Raw genomic sequence first — 14,988 nt, 5'->3', positions numbered from 1 at the left:
ATCTAAATTATTTTAATCATTGCATAATGTGACACTATTGTAAAAAGCAGGTCTTAAGTCTGTAAGATGTTCTGAGAATGCACTGCCCAATTTAAGAGTAATGTTTCACAGAGTAAACATAAATTGATTTCTTTGTTATATCCAGTAAGCTCTATATTATCATGCTAGGGAGTTAAGAGTGGTATTGTAAGTCATTATGAGATTGAAAGCATTGACTAAATATTTTCAGACAGGCTAAGAGAGAAATTGTGAGATGAGAACTGTTAAAATTTACAATGTTTGAGATAGGAGTAGGATTCAACTTGAAGACCAGGAGAGCGAAAAAAATGCTTCAAGTTTTTGAAGTTAGTATCAAAAGCCTGTTCACACAACTTGATTCTAAATAGTCAGGGAAGGACTTCCTGGTGGCACAAGGGGTTGAGTGTCAGCAATAGGAAGTTAGCCACAATGGCATGAGTTCAAACCCCAACCAGGGAGCTGCTCACATGGCGCAGGAGACCTCTCCTGTCTCACCGGCTGCTCCCCTCCGCAGCGTATTTCAGTAGATCTGCTTGTTCTGCTCCCCACTCTGTCTCTGGTGAATCCATTCACACCCCCCACACCTCCGGCCTGCACCCCATTCTTGTAAGTATAAATAAATAAATCTTTTAAAAATAAATAAATAATCCTGGGAGTCAGAGCAGGAAGGTGGGAGAACAGGTGTGGGAATAGAGAAAACAAGATCACCCACTAGTTGATTGTCTTTGAGGCAAGGTAATGGATATAGTGGGATTTCACTGTACTGTTCGCACTTTTTGTCGTATGAAATTTTTCACAGTGACCCACAAAAGTGTGTATAACAAACATGCAACAGAAAAAAATACCTTATAAACTTAATAGTGAACAAAATCTGAGATGGAATTCACGTTAGCAGACTACTGAGTTAATTCCATTGTTTCAATAAAACACAAGCATACACAAAAGAAGTTATGAGAATTTCATCTCACACCTCAACTAAACTCTTCAACTTAATCTTCTCAGGCAAGCTCATCAGTATGGAAAAGGTTTCACTTATGGACACCAGAAGTCTATTCAAAAGAAAAGGGTGCGTTGGGGTCTCATTCAACTCTCAGAAAAGAAAATGGCCTGGAAGCAGTTGTTTTCAAGTGCTCTATCAGATAAAGTTTCAAGATGGTTGTTGGTAATATACTGGATAAAAATTTTAAAAAGCGCAGATATTAAAACCTAATAAAACTTCATAGTAAAAATAAACATTTTAAATGACTAGGCCTAATTACTGAGAAAACTCAGAAATGCCATTTCTCCAAAGTAAGAACCATTCTTTCAGGCCCATTTCACTATCACAAATTTTTACGATAAGCAAATCAGGCAGGCAAATGATACTAAGTACACCAGAATGGGACATATATCTAAGTCAATTATTTAGGAAAGATAAGACTTAACACAGAATTTTTAAAAAACTGTAATTATTAATAGGTGAAAACATATAGTAAAAGAAACATATATGCTATAAGAAACACACCGAGAGATAAACTGGACTTAATCAATTAGAAACTTTACTGCTTCAAAGAACATCAAGAAAATAAAAAAAAAACAACCCACACAATGAAAGAAAATATTTGTAAATCATATATTGATAAGAGACTTACACCTAGAATATGTAAAGCGCGCTTTCAACTAAACTATAAAAAGACACATTACCCAATTAAAAATGGAAAAAAGGGTTTGGAGAGTCACTTCTCTGAAGATATATAAAATGGTCAATAAAAGCATGAAAAGATACTCAACATCATCAGCCATCAAGGAAAGGAAAATCAAAACTACGATAAGATACCACTTCACACCCACTAGAATAACTATAATTTTTTTTTAAAGAAAGGACAATAACTACTTTGTTAAGGGTGTAAAGAAACTGGAATTTTCTTACACTGGTAGGACTATCAGATAGTATAGCCACTTTGAAAAGTTTTTCTTCAAGAGGCCTCCCCGATGGCGCAGCGGTTGAGCGCTGGGTTGCGAAGCTGCCCACGGCCTCTGCAGCGCCATTCCAATCCCCGACCACTGGGCGAGGGTCCCACATGGCGCACAGACCTCTCCTGCCGCCCGCTGCTCCCCTCAGCAGTGTACTTCGGTCCTTCTGCCTGCTCTGCTCCCCGCTCTGGCGAATTCTCTCACCCTCCCGCGCTTCTGACTGTACCCAGTGCTTGTATAAATAAATAAATAAGTAAATCTTTAAAAAGAAAAAAAGAAAAGTTTTTCTTCAAAATGTAAAAATTAACGTACAACCCAGCAATTCTACTCCTCAGCACATAATCAAGAGAAAACATAGCCAGACAAAAATGTGCACATGAATATTCCCAGCATTATTTATACTATTTAAAAAGTGGCAACAACCCAAATACCAATTAACTGATAAATGAATAAAAGCAATTTTTTTATCTCTTATCATGAAATACTGCCTGGCAATAAGGAAGTTTTGATCCATGCTACAACATGGATGAACCTTGAAAATATTATGCTAAGTGAAATAAGCCAATCACAAAGGACCACATAGTTTGTGATTCTACTTATATGAAACCTCACACCAAAATGCTACATGTGAATCCAAAAAAGTTCAAGTTTAAAAAGCCAGGTCATTTAATTGGAAGATTAATGGAGTAACCCAGCTGAGCTTGGTTTATACAGTGCTCCCTTAGTGCAAGGACCTATTCTAAGGCCGCATTCTTTTTTTAACAATTTATGGCCGTACAGAGGAGAACATAGATTATCTTGCTCAAAGCCGCATGACTAACAAATGGTGAAATGAAAATTCAACCCACAGTCTGACAACAGAGCTTGCACTCTTAATTCATAATATTGTCAACCTCCCTTGGTACACAAAAGCTAATCAGTAAGAAAGATACCTAATGTGAATCTAATCATCACCCTCCTCCTACAGGGTTTATGTTCTACCCACCTATATTTACCATAGTCAGGTAATGTATAAAGATAATTATGGCATGAAAACATAGCATTCATAATAAAATACTGACATTCTATTTACCTTCTGCATTACTGACTGTTGGCTCAGGAGTGATTCTTCCATCATGAATATTAGAGCTCTCCTCATCAGCATATATCAGATGGTCATCCTCTCTATTTTCTGGCCACTGTGGAACCTCTCTTGTGTCTGTTGAGCAGCTACACACTTCTTCAGTCTTGTTGAAGTATCTTTGTAGCCATCCTGGCACAATATTTTTAACAGATTCTGTCACCCTACTAAGAATACCCTGTGGAAAAGAAAAATACATAGGAAATTTTAGAAATTCATCTTTTTTTTTTTTTATAGAGGCATGCTTTGTTTATTTATTTATTTGTTTGTTTTGTTTATACAAGCACTGGGTACAGTCAGAAGTGCGGGAGGGTGAGAGAATTCACCAGAGCCAGAGCGGGGAGCAGAGCAGGCAGAAGGACCGAAGTACACTGCTGAGGGGAGCAGCGGGCGGCAGGAGGGGTCTGCGTGCCATGTGGGACCCTCTTCCGGTGGCCGGGGAGCAGCCGGGGATAGAACCGGCTCTGCAGAGGCCGCGGGCAGCTTCGCAACCCAGCGCTCAACCGCTGCGCCACCGGGGAGGCCCAGAAATTCATCTTTTTAAATAAATATCTCATTACAGGAGCCATGACAAGCAAAACACAACTGTTTCCAACACAATTTAGTTGCTTGAGTTACTGAAATAGTAGTATTTTATAAATTCTATAGACATCATGAAATCCATATGTATACATCCATGGATCAGTAATTGTTCCAAATGGCCATGTTATTCCAATCCTTAAAAAACTCCAATAGGCCATCAAATAAGCAATACAGATTTTAGTTAGCGTAATAAAACACGCACTAAATTGTTATAATACTAGAAGATACCCATTTTGATCTCAGCATATTAAAAGCTGTATCAACAGCACAGTACCTTTAGCAACTTCCTCAAGCAATTACTTTAAATTCTTCCAAAAAGAACAAAAATCTAGACCAAAATATGAGTTTAAAAAAGACTAATAGTATGACAACAAATCTAACATAATAAACTCCAGAAGTAATCTAAGATTTTTTGAATTGTAAAATTTTGTTATATCAAATTTTCCTTGAAAATCTGTAGAACTAATTTTGTTACACTGACTACTAAAGGGAGAGGGAATGTGGCATAACAACTATCTGAATTAACATTTATTGTAGCTCTGCTATGTTCCTGGTACTGTTCTAAGAAGTTTATTCAATGTTAATATTCAATGTAATCCTTACGGTAATTTTATAAAAATGGTATAAATAGTCCCACTTTACAGATGATTAGAGATAATGAAGTTAAATAACTTGCCCAAGGTAAAAACAATTCATATGGCAGATCTAGGATAGAGTATAAGCATGGGCTCTGGTGTTGGAGAATGGGGTAAATTTGGGTACCTCTCTGAACTTACTGAAACATATAGATTAACTTTATTACTAATGAGGAAAAAAGCAACAAATTAGGATGAGGTAACTAATTTTAGGCATCCATTTCCTTCATAAAGTAGCATTAGGATTTCCAAAAGTGTTATAGAAGGCAAACAAACGAACACACACAGCAAGTACAGAAAACAATAATCAACGGAGAATCCATAAACCCACCTCAAAGCAACCCCAATACAAATAGGCCTTGAAAATCCAACAGACACAAGAACTGGGAAATGTGTAATTATGTTCCGTGTATATTACAAATAGAAATTCTAAATATTTCTATAACTTAAGTTTTCTAGCAACACGTGAAGTCAATAGCCCTAGAGTAATCACTACAGAAAAAATACAAATTCACTGTTCCCTTTTTCTATGCTGATGTTACACAGTATTACTTACTTTGGAAAATACTTGATATGAAATGGTAAGTAAGCTTAAGCGCTACAGCAAAAAAGTACTGTAAATTAAGTCTTTTGTGAACTTCCTCTAGGAAGTTACTACAACTATCAGAGATTCCTGTGATTTCCTACTCAGATCTAAGGAGGCAAATGCAGAACTAAAACCTAAAACTGAACTTAACCAAAGGTCACTTATGTGACAATCAGTAAACAAAACTGAACAGCAAAACAGATAAAGACCATTCCTCTAAAGCTCATGAATTTTGGAGACCTCTTTACTCAACTAAAATTTAACCATTTACCTAATCTTAGCAGCCTAGTGCAAGGAAATTAAAGTGAGAAGAGGAATTACTAGTGGCACAATGAATGACAACATGAAGAGCCTGACAGTAAAGAGAAATACAGAACATAAAACTAACCCAGAATCATCACTACCAAAAAAAAAAAAAAAAATTGTATTTCAATACACCATATTAGGGTAAACAACACTAAGCCATCAAAATAAGCTAAATTAAGCTCAGTATCTTCTAGTACAAATGGTTCCCAAAACGTGGTCGTTGTGTTATAGGACAGGGCGAGGGGCAGCCTAAACCCCGCAAACCTGCCTATTCTAAATGGGTTCTGCCATCCGCCGCATCAACACAAAACATAAGAGACTTTAATGGGAAGGAACTTTAATAAAACTAGGAAACAATACAGGTAAGGCAAAGAGTCTAGTTTCTAAATGAAGCACCCAAAGTTACCCGTCCCCTCGTGGGTAAAAGTCCATCCATATGGGATTGGCCCAGAGCAAAGCCCCAAAGCCTGCTACAAGTCTAAAGCATCTTCCAGTGGGGACCCACAGAAAAGGGTCAGAAACAACCAAACAAGCCCGAAAGAAAAAGAGCAAAATCAACATCAAGATAAAAGCTGCCATTGTCCCCTCCCCACGGGTCTCACCCACATCTGTGTCACCCAGTCCACGACCAAAAAACAAGCGCAGTTTTTTTACGTGTCTCTAGGCTCCATGCGCCTCCTCCAGGGCTCCTGGCTCCATCCTGCTTCCTTCCTCAGTCTCTTCTGCAGCTTTTTTCTTCCTGCTCAGCTCCACCCTCCCTTGGGTGGGGCAGGGAACCTCCCCCTTTCCTGGGGACCACCCTGTTACAGTTGCAGCAGTCTAACTTACAGAGGTAGGACTTAACAGTTTTAACAAAACCTCCCAAGGTGATTTTGATGTTTGCTAAAACCTGCGTGCCATCTTTCTAGTTAAAGAAATTAGGAAATTTAGATACGTTTCAGGAAATTACAGCACATTTTAAGCAAAGTTCCTTTGCAGGAGATGAATAAAATTATGTACGCCTAAAACTCCTAAGATTCAGGGCCTCCCTGGTGGCGCAGCCGGTTGAGCGCCACGCTATGGGGCTGTCCGCAGCCTCTGCAGCGTGGGTTCAATTCCCGGCCGGCCAGGGAGATGCCCACATGGCATGGCAGACCTCTCTTGTCGTGCCCGCTGTTCTCCTCAGCAGTGTGTTTCGGTCCTTCTGCCTGTTCTGCTCTCCACTCTGTCTCTGATGAATCCTCTCACCCCCCCCGCACCTCTGGCCTGTACCCCAGTGCTTGTATAAATAAATAAATCTTAAAAAAAAAAAAAACTCCTAAGATTTAGTTATCCAAAAAACATACCTGTAGCACACTAATTAAATTATATTAGTAGTCAATAATTAGATCATAACAAGAACATTCTAAGATGAATCAGAGGAAGACAAATTTTACACTGCCCATTTTGGATTGTGCTGAATACAACGCAGGACTATTTCCCCAGTGTTTCCCAAACCCGAGCATGATTTTCACCTGTACTGTTGTTATTTCATGATTTTCTATCCACTTGCTTCTCAGGAAACTTAGCTTTTCCTACCAGTGAAATGTATCAAATCACTGATAATGATGTTATGTTTGCTGGCCTTCCTAGTTCTCCCTCACTCCATTTCTATTACACTGTCCCTACACACTAAATCACCCAACCGGCTCCTGGTAGGACTGGCCCATGAGCTATATTGGAGGACACTAGGTTTAGAGTGTTTGTGCCTACTTTCTACTTAAGCGACCCATCTCTAAAATTACATCTCCAATAACATTTCTTTCCTTTATCCTTCCAGTTTCAGGGATGACAGCAGGTTTTCAATACTGTTAATCCCATATGTATTCCTTTAACCACCAGCATATTGCTAAGTAGACTCAAATATACCTCGACTGCAACATCTGGAGTGAGGTGTTCCTTGCTGCTGTTCCGAATGGACAGTTGTGCTACTTACTATTTTTTCTACTTAACATGAAAATTTTAAAAAAAAATCAGTCCATGTATCAGTTAGATTCACCTTAATCAACATTGAAACACATGCACCACACTTGGGGAGAAAAACTCATCGCCCAAAGTTACAGCAACCTTATCGCGAAAAAACAGTATATAAATGGGCCAAATGTGAGACTTGATCTTAGTGAATGTTTTAGAATTTTATCTAATTCATAGAGGTAAAAGCAGACATTGCTTATCTTCATTCAATTCATTCAATCAACACCTATTGGTCACATATTATAACACCTACTGATCGCTGTCTTCTTGAAGCTTACAGTCTAGTCTAAGTTGGGAGAAAAACCCCCAACAAGTAAATATGTAAGACATAAACACAGAGTATGGTGATTCAGTACCATAGACAAAAATAAAGCAGAGAAGCAAAATGCAATAGGCATTTCATACAAGCAAAGACCTGAAAAAAGGGAGAAATGAGCTATGTAAATTTATCTTGGAGAAATATTACAGACTGAGCAAACAAAATGTACCGACTCGAACATACAAGTCTCCTTGGTACATGCCACCCAAGCTTCTGGTAGCCCTGTTAGTGACTGAATTAATAAAAAAAAAAGGTATATTAGTAAATAAATCAATAAATCTAATAAACCTTTCAAAAATGCCCATTTAACATTGTGTGTGTGTGTGTCTGTGTGCGCAAGTGCAAGAGTATGTGTGAAAACCTATATGCAACATTTTGTTCTGTAGTTTATATATCTAGCCACTATGAAAAGACTGAAATGGTGGTTCTCAAATTAATCTTTTGATGAGAAAACACTGGTGTCATCTATGAACATGACAGAAATGCAAATTTAGGCCTCCTTGGTGGCACAGTGGGTTGAGCGCAGCACTGTGAAGCTGTCCACAGCCTCTGCAGCGTGGGTTCGATTCCCGGCCACGGCCGGCCAGGGAGATTCGGATTCCCACACGGTACAGCAGACCTCTCCCCTCTCACCAGCTGCTCCCCTCAGCAGTGTTTTCTGTCAGTCTGCCTGTTCTACTCCCTGCTCTGTCTCTGGTGAATCCTCTCACCCTCCCACACCTCTGGCCTGTACCCTAGCTCTTGTGTAAAAATAAATCTTTAAAAATAAAATTTTTTGAAAATGCAAGTTTATTTTTAACAAGCTCTTGAGTTAATTCTTAACGCAAATTAGAGTTTCAGGACCACTGCATTAAAATCTAGAAACTCAATGACCATTATCCCAATTATCATGATAAACAAAATAGAGTCCAAGCTTAAAGATAATAAAGTTTTACCTGAATGACCACCCTATTTCCAGCATTAACTCATTATCCAAAAATACATCTACTATTATATCAATTTTCATATCTACAACATTAGCCGAAAATCATCAGAAATAACAGTGAAAGGCTTACCATATTTTTTTATGTAAATAATCCACTACCAGACATTAGAGTTGGAAAACAAAAATGATTATGCACAAAACTGGATAGAAGACTACAAAGAGGTAAATCTATGATATAGATTTGGAATACTTACTCCCCTGAATGGCAATTTTTTATGAGTTCTGAAACCCTCAAAACCCACATTACCAGACTCCAGCCACTAATGAAAAATGAAAAAGAGTGAGAAGATCAGGGAAAAAAGAGAAAAATGAGGGCAAAAAGTTCCTTTTTCTGTATTACCAAAGATTTTTTTCAGTAATTCTTGAGCAAAATCTTCAGGTCTTTACAGAAATGGGGCTAACGAAAGGATGTTTTATGAAATTAAAAGAAAAAGGAGGGGAAACATTAAATAAAGGTTTAACCAAGAGTGAATACTCAGATTAATTTCCTGCTTTCACAGGCTTCAGCGGTAGGTCTAAGTGCCACCTCTACAACTTGACATTGAGCTTTACTACAGAAAACCTCTGATCCTCTAAGTCTGGGACAGTCACTCTTACAAATGCGCCAACAGGGCTCTGCACTTCCTACATGATGGCAATCTGTCAAACAGGATGGTAATTACAGTTTGTTTCTGGCCTCCATTACAGTATCAGCTCTATGAAGACAGGAATCAGGTCTTCACAGTGTACAAATTGGTTGGTACAGTTTTAATTTACCTACAACTGCACTGCTCAACCACCCTCTTATTCCCACATATGAACATTTTATGACAAGTTTCTAAAAGGAACACCAATAAATCTAGAATTCATAAACAATACATTTGCTTGGTGCAAGTTTCACCTTAAATATTTTTATTGCCACACTAATAGTCCTACTTCTGAAAAAACAACTTGCGATGCTATCTATCCAAGTGCACAAGAAAATTGAACCATCCTCTGGAATAACACAAAGCCATTAAACGGAGAGAAGCGAAAAAGTAGCCAAAGAGGGCAAAACTAATAAAAGGCTCACAGAAATCAAACCAAAAAATGAGGCACTAAAATCTTAAAAATATTCCTAAATATTCCTTTGTGGGCCTCCCCTGGTGGCGCAGTGGTTGAGTGCTGGGTTGCGAAGCTGCCCGCAGCCCTCTGCAGTGCTGGTTTGATACCCGGCTGCTCCCCGGCCACAGGAGGAGGGTCCCACATGGCGCGCAGACCTCTCCTGCCGCCCGCTGCTCCCCTCAGCAGTGTACTTCAGTCCTTCTGCCTGCTCTGCTCCCTGCTCTGGCTCTGGTGAATTCTCTCACCCTCCCGCGCTTCTGACTGTACCCAGTGCTTGTATAAATGAATGAATGAATGAATCTTTAAAAAAAAATTCCTTGTTATCCTAGAAAAGAAATCTACACTAGATAATCGTGACTAACAAGGCTAAATCCAAGGATTGAAAGACTAAATCCAAGCATTCTTTCTCCCCAAGTATTCTTTATTTGATAGAACAAACCAAAAATGCCTTTAAGATTCAGAATACCCAATTTGGGGGCCAGAAGTAAATTCAATTCAATATACACATATTAATAAGCATATTTAATGTGTATGGCACTGGGGACAATATGCAACTTTTCAAACTACATTAACCTGAGTTCAAGGAGTAATGCAAGAAGGCTGAAGTGAGACAAAACTCCCCTATAATCTTAACTCAGAATTCATTTGTAAAGGAAAAAAAAACCACTCTTCTCCTATGTGTCTTTTCAACCGTTTGTAATCTCAAAATAACCAGAAGTGTCTCCTACTGACTATGTAGTCAGCTCCTTACCTATCTAGCCTTCCTTAGTCTTATACAAAGCTATTCCTATTTGTTTTCTTGACGTCAGTTCTGCTCAACTCTTTCCCTCACATTATCCTCCATCAAACAGTAGTTTCGAATTATAAAATCTCCTTTCTCAAATAACTTCACTGCGTCTTTAACTATAAATATCAAATATAATCCACCCTCAGAAAGTTGTAAGTTCTAGAGCCCGAGTTTTCTCCTGGAATAGGCTGCTGTTTTCATTTCTATTCTTTTCAGATGTCCTTGTTTCTTTGAGACCTGTCACTGACCCTCAGTGTTCTCCAATGGTTCTATGCACCTTTCTTACCCACTCAATTCCCACCACCACACAACTCTTTTCCAAACATTTCTCAGTCTCATCTTACGCAGTTGCCCTCATCAGTTTGCTCCCTTACACCCTCCAAATCCAAGCTGAAGAACAAGGGCTAATAACCCAAGCCTTCGCCTGAGATAGAAAGAATATGTAAGGAAAATATCTTAAATATTGAATTGAAAAACCTAAATGCCATTTTAATCTTTCAGTTATTTCCAGTTCAATATATCCATTCTGCAGTAATGCTAAGAATGCATCTTTATTATAACGTTTTAACATTCTGTTATTTCCATGAGGGAAAAAAGCAGTAAGTATTCAAATTCAATTACACTGACTCTACTTTCCGTCATCTGAATTTAACCTCAAAATCTATTATTTGCCATTATTTCACAACCTACAGTGAGGCATTCAGCAGCAAAGTTTTCCTTATCCATCCAATCTAAATCCTTCTAAGTCACTTAAAATCCACCCTTTTCATTTCAACCCCAAGAGATCACGCTCAAAAACCTAAGCATAAAAAAATACTTTTGGCTGAAAAATTAAAAGCCCAAACATGGTCACAAACTTCAACTTCCTTCAAAGCCCACTAATACATTAAGGAGGAACATGACCTGGCTTAGTCTCTTATTTTTAGCCATCCATACCATAAAGGTGCTATTAAGAAATAATTAACAGTAATCAAACAAGGGTAAGAAAAGGCGTTCCTGAAAGGCCTTTCAAACCAGCAATGAGACCCAACGAAAGTCCATGCAAGTTAACCCATAAAAAATTAAGTTGTTTCTTTTCAAAACCTGTTTGAAAACTGGACAAGTTTTTTTTCTTAAATCACACTGTGAAATAGACAAAATCAAACCGAAATATCTATGGTCAGAAAAGCATTTCTACCATCCTGTTTTCAACAATAAAGCACAGTGAACTAGCAAGATTTCCAAGAATCTTTAAAAAAGGCATTGCAACTGCCACAGAAACTAAGTGGCTACAAGTAAAACATTTTTGAAAATACAGGGTCATTACATCTTTCCAATAATAATCTGCCTAATGAAAATCATTTTAATTAGTGACATCTGATCAGTCTCCACTTTACTTCAAACGAATGTCAGCGGTAGATATTCCAGGATAAGAACACCTGAGGGATTCTCCGGCCATGAGTCTTATTAGAAAAACTGTTGATAAATTACCACACCCAAGGGGCTCATCACAAACAAAAAACTTACTTTGCATGAAACAATTTAATTCTGGGGCTTAATTTTCCTATACACTTAGATGACTAGTGTTTGTATGAGAAAATACTTTAAAAATAAGTACTTAGAGTGTATGGTCTCAAACACTCTAGTAAACAAATCTTCAAATCCAGTATGACCCTATACTAGATTGAGCATAAATGCAAAAAGATAAAAATCTCTAATAAGAGCAGCAAAATTCTGAGTGAAAACACTTAAACCCAAAGGATCTACTGAATCACAATAATCTCAAATGAGACCTTACTATACCTGCCAGGATTATCCGAAGAGCTATATACTTTTAACCCTCACAATTACCACTCCACAGATGAGCAAACATTAAACATCTAGTATTAAACATCTAGGGAAAAACAAATAAAAGTCAAAATTAGTGACTTCTGGAATGAGTTTAGCATAAAACCTCTAAATATCCCATTTTTTCCAACACTGGAATAGCCTTTTTCCATCAGATATCGAGCAGGACATACTTGTAACAAAGTGTCATCTAGGTGCTAAGAAAACACAACACTACTCTAGCATATAAACCAAAGTTAGGCAAACCATGGTCTGTGGCCCAATTCAGCCCCTATGAATCCCCAGACTAAGAATGACTTTTACATTTTAAAAGAAATTTTTATGGGGGAGGGGGTGGGGTGGGTTGGTGACTTGCGGCAACAGAGCCCAAAATATTTACTATCTGGCCCTTTACAGAAAAGTGTGCAGATTCCTGATGAGTGGTACTGAATAGTTAAAGGGGTTTCCTCCCCAACTCCTTTCTTTCAAAGAACTAAATGCAAGGAATGATTTATATGACAAACTACATCTAAGAATAAGTGGGAAAAGCTCTCTTAGCTCCAAATCAGAAAGACAAAACCCCTAAAGCATACCCACAAAAAAGGGCAAAAATAAGTAGATCCCTCTCACCGGGAGGTGGCAGTAGATTCTTCCAGAGGCAGGTCTGATTTGCCCATGGACTCAAAATTTTTTGAGGTGGCTACTAAGAGCAGCTTGGCAAAGTTGACTTTCTGGGCCTGACAATCTCCATAGAAGGAAACAGGTAGGAGACTGACCAGGTAAGAAAAACTAACCACATCCTCTTTTGTGATCTGTTCACTCCCAACTAGAAAAATGACACCATTTCCTAAATGCATCTGAGCTAAGAGTTACAAGGTAGGGAGGAAGACAAGTGAAAATGATCAACTTACATTATTCAGAACTATTCTTCATTTTTGCTTCTACAATTCTGCAGTTACTACCCTTCCGCTGTTGTATAAGAAAAAGGATTTGTCTCCACAACTTCAAGCAAGATGGCAATTTAAAGATCAAGATCAGCAGTTAAAAGGGAAAACTGTAAACTTTAGATGCATCTCAGCACAGTGAAAACCAGAGGAAGTCAAAACAGGAAATTACAAGTCAGTGGAACAAACCCAAAGTCACAGGTACTGCATGACTGCACTTGCCAATTGGCTTGACAGGCAATGGCAAGAATCCATCAACAGTGCCAGACTTCTCATTCTTATCCCAACACTCTACTACACAACCAAAAACTTCATTTTTGCCCAGAAACCCCCGGACACTTCATCAAATAACATTAGTATAAAACATGCCATGTCATGAAGCGCCGCGCTATTCATGATGACTCAGCAGCAGCTGCAAAATGCAGGGGTGACGGTCCAGGCTAGCAGACAGCAAGCAAGTAGCCTTCAAATCCACAAAAGTTCCCATTAAGGCCCAAAGAAAGTCCTTATTTTGTTTTTAAAATCTGAGGAGTATTCTCTTGTACACTGGATGTTTTTCTTTGGTAATGTCTGCCAATATTAAACCTACAAGCACCTGATCAAGAAATCTTGACACCTACAAGCACTGATCAAGAAATCCTCAAGTATCTTTAATAGCAATTCAAGCTGAAAATTTATTTTCTTTTTTTCAATTAAATGGCTGGACAATGAAGTATTGTACATAGGGGACAATAATATCAAGCTCTAAAACAGAACTACACAGTCTGAAATCATGTAAGCGCTAAGGTAATTTGGATCATAGGTGTTATGTTGTTAAGACATCATCTCTCCAAATTTAGATTTCCATCTAAGTACAATTAAAAATAAGCTGTGCTTATAACTTTTGTCACCTGGAATGCATTAGCTCCCCTCTACACTCTATGCAGAGCATCCAATCATCCGTATTTAAGACATGAGCACTAACTTTTTTCAAGACCTAAGAAAGTACTCAAAGACATTTATCCAGGACAAACAGAAAGCATGTGTGTCTAACCTCCATTCTACAGAAGTACTAGGTTAGATGTCCAGGCTGTGACCTGAATTCTAATCTCAGGTCTGTCTTCACATACCCCTGTTCCCCACAAAGAAACCTGAAATTGCACTTTCTGTATATATCTGGCGGGAAACTGACGGGCGGAAATAGTAACACCAGCACTTCTTACCACTTCTAACCAAACTACACTATTTATTACCGAAACCCTGGCCTCAAACCTTTACCTTTAAAATTCTGGGTCTTTTAAATGATGAACTGAACACCACCTCCAAACATGTTAGAGTTTGACATTCCTCCTTCAGAATAAAGTTCACCCGCGAAATCTACCTGGAACCACGCACACGCAACAAGTTATCGGACCTCTTGGATGTACCTTTTCCTTTTCAACAACTTTAAGATCCATCTGTCCCTTCCCACTAACTTAATATTCCTCAGTTTTGCTAAACTAAGTTTCAAAAGCATGTTCCTCCTTGAAGCCCCATGACGAAAAAGTAACACATAAAAAACCGAAATTGCTGAGATCCAAACTCCTTTACCATGAGCATAAAAGCGCCTTCTCCTAACCTCCACCGCCCACGAGTGCGCCAGGCGGCGAAGGCGCAAGACCACCAAGAGGCTCCTGAGGTGTCAAAAGCACCTAACCTTCTAGAATACGCCCCATAATACGAAAATGTTTTGTGCATGAGATCAGAACTGGAGTCCCAGTCAACTGCGCCTAACGGCCAGTTCTAGCCTCCAAAATAAAAGAGGGGGGGGGTGGTGGTGGGAGGGAGAGGGAACAGGAGGGGGTGCGGGGAGACTCTCGCAGCAGAGAAAAGACGTAAGGGTGGAGAGGGACT

General features: G+C 38.7%; 1 protein-coding gene across 2 annotated transcripts in view; it reads right to left on the bottom strand.

Moving 5' to 3' along the window:
* Positions 1–14,988, bottom strand: part of NUP153 (nucleoporin 153) — a gene marked incomplete at both ends in the record, with an annotated part of 63,706 nt that overhangs the window by 48,062 nt on the left and 656 nt on the right. For both annotated transcript variants that reach the window (XM_084228926.1, XM_084228927.1), the window contains one exon: positions 3,044–3,269. In XM_084228926.1, the coding sequence (XP_084085052.1) occupies positions 3,044–3,269 (226 nt within the window). The remainder of the gene's footprint in view (positions 1–3,043; positions 3,270–14,988) is intronic.

Source organism: Talpa europaea (genome assembly GCF_964194135.1).
Source record: "Talpa europaea genome assembly, chromosome: 2".
NCBI classification, from domain to species: domain Eukaryota; kingdom Metazoa; phylum Chordata; class Mammalia; order Eulipotyphla; family Talpidae; genus Talpa; species Talpa europaea.
This window is presented reverse-complemented; position numbering and strand designations above follow the sequence as displayed.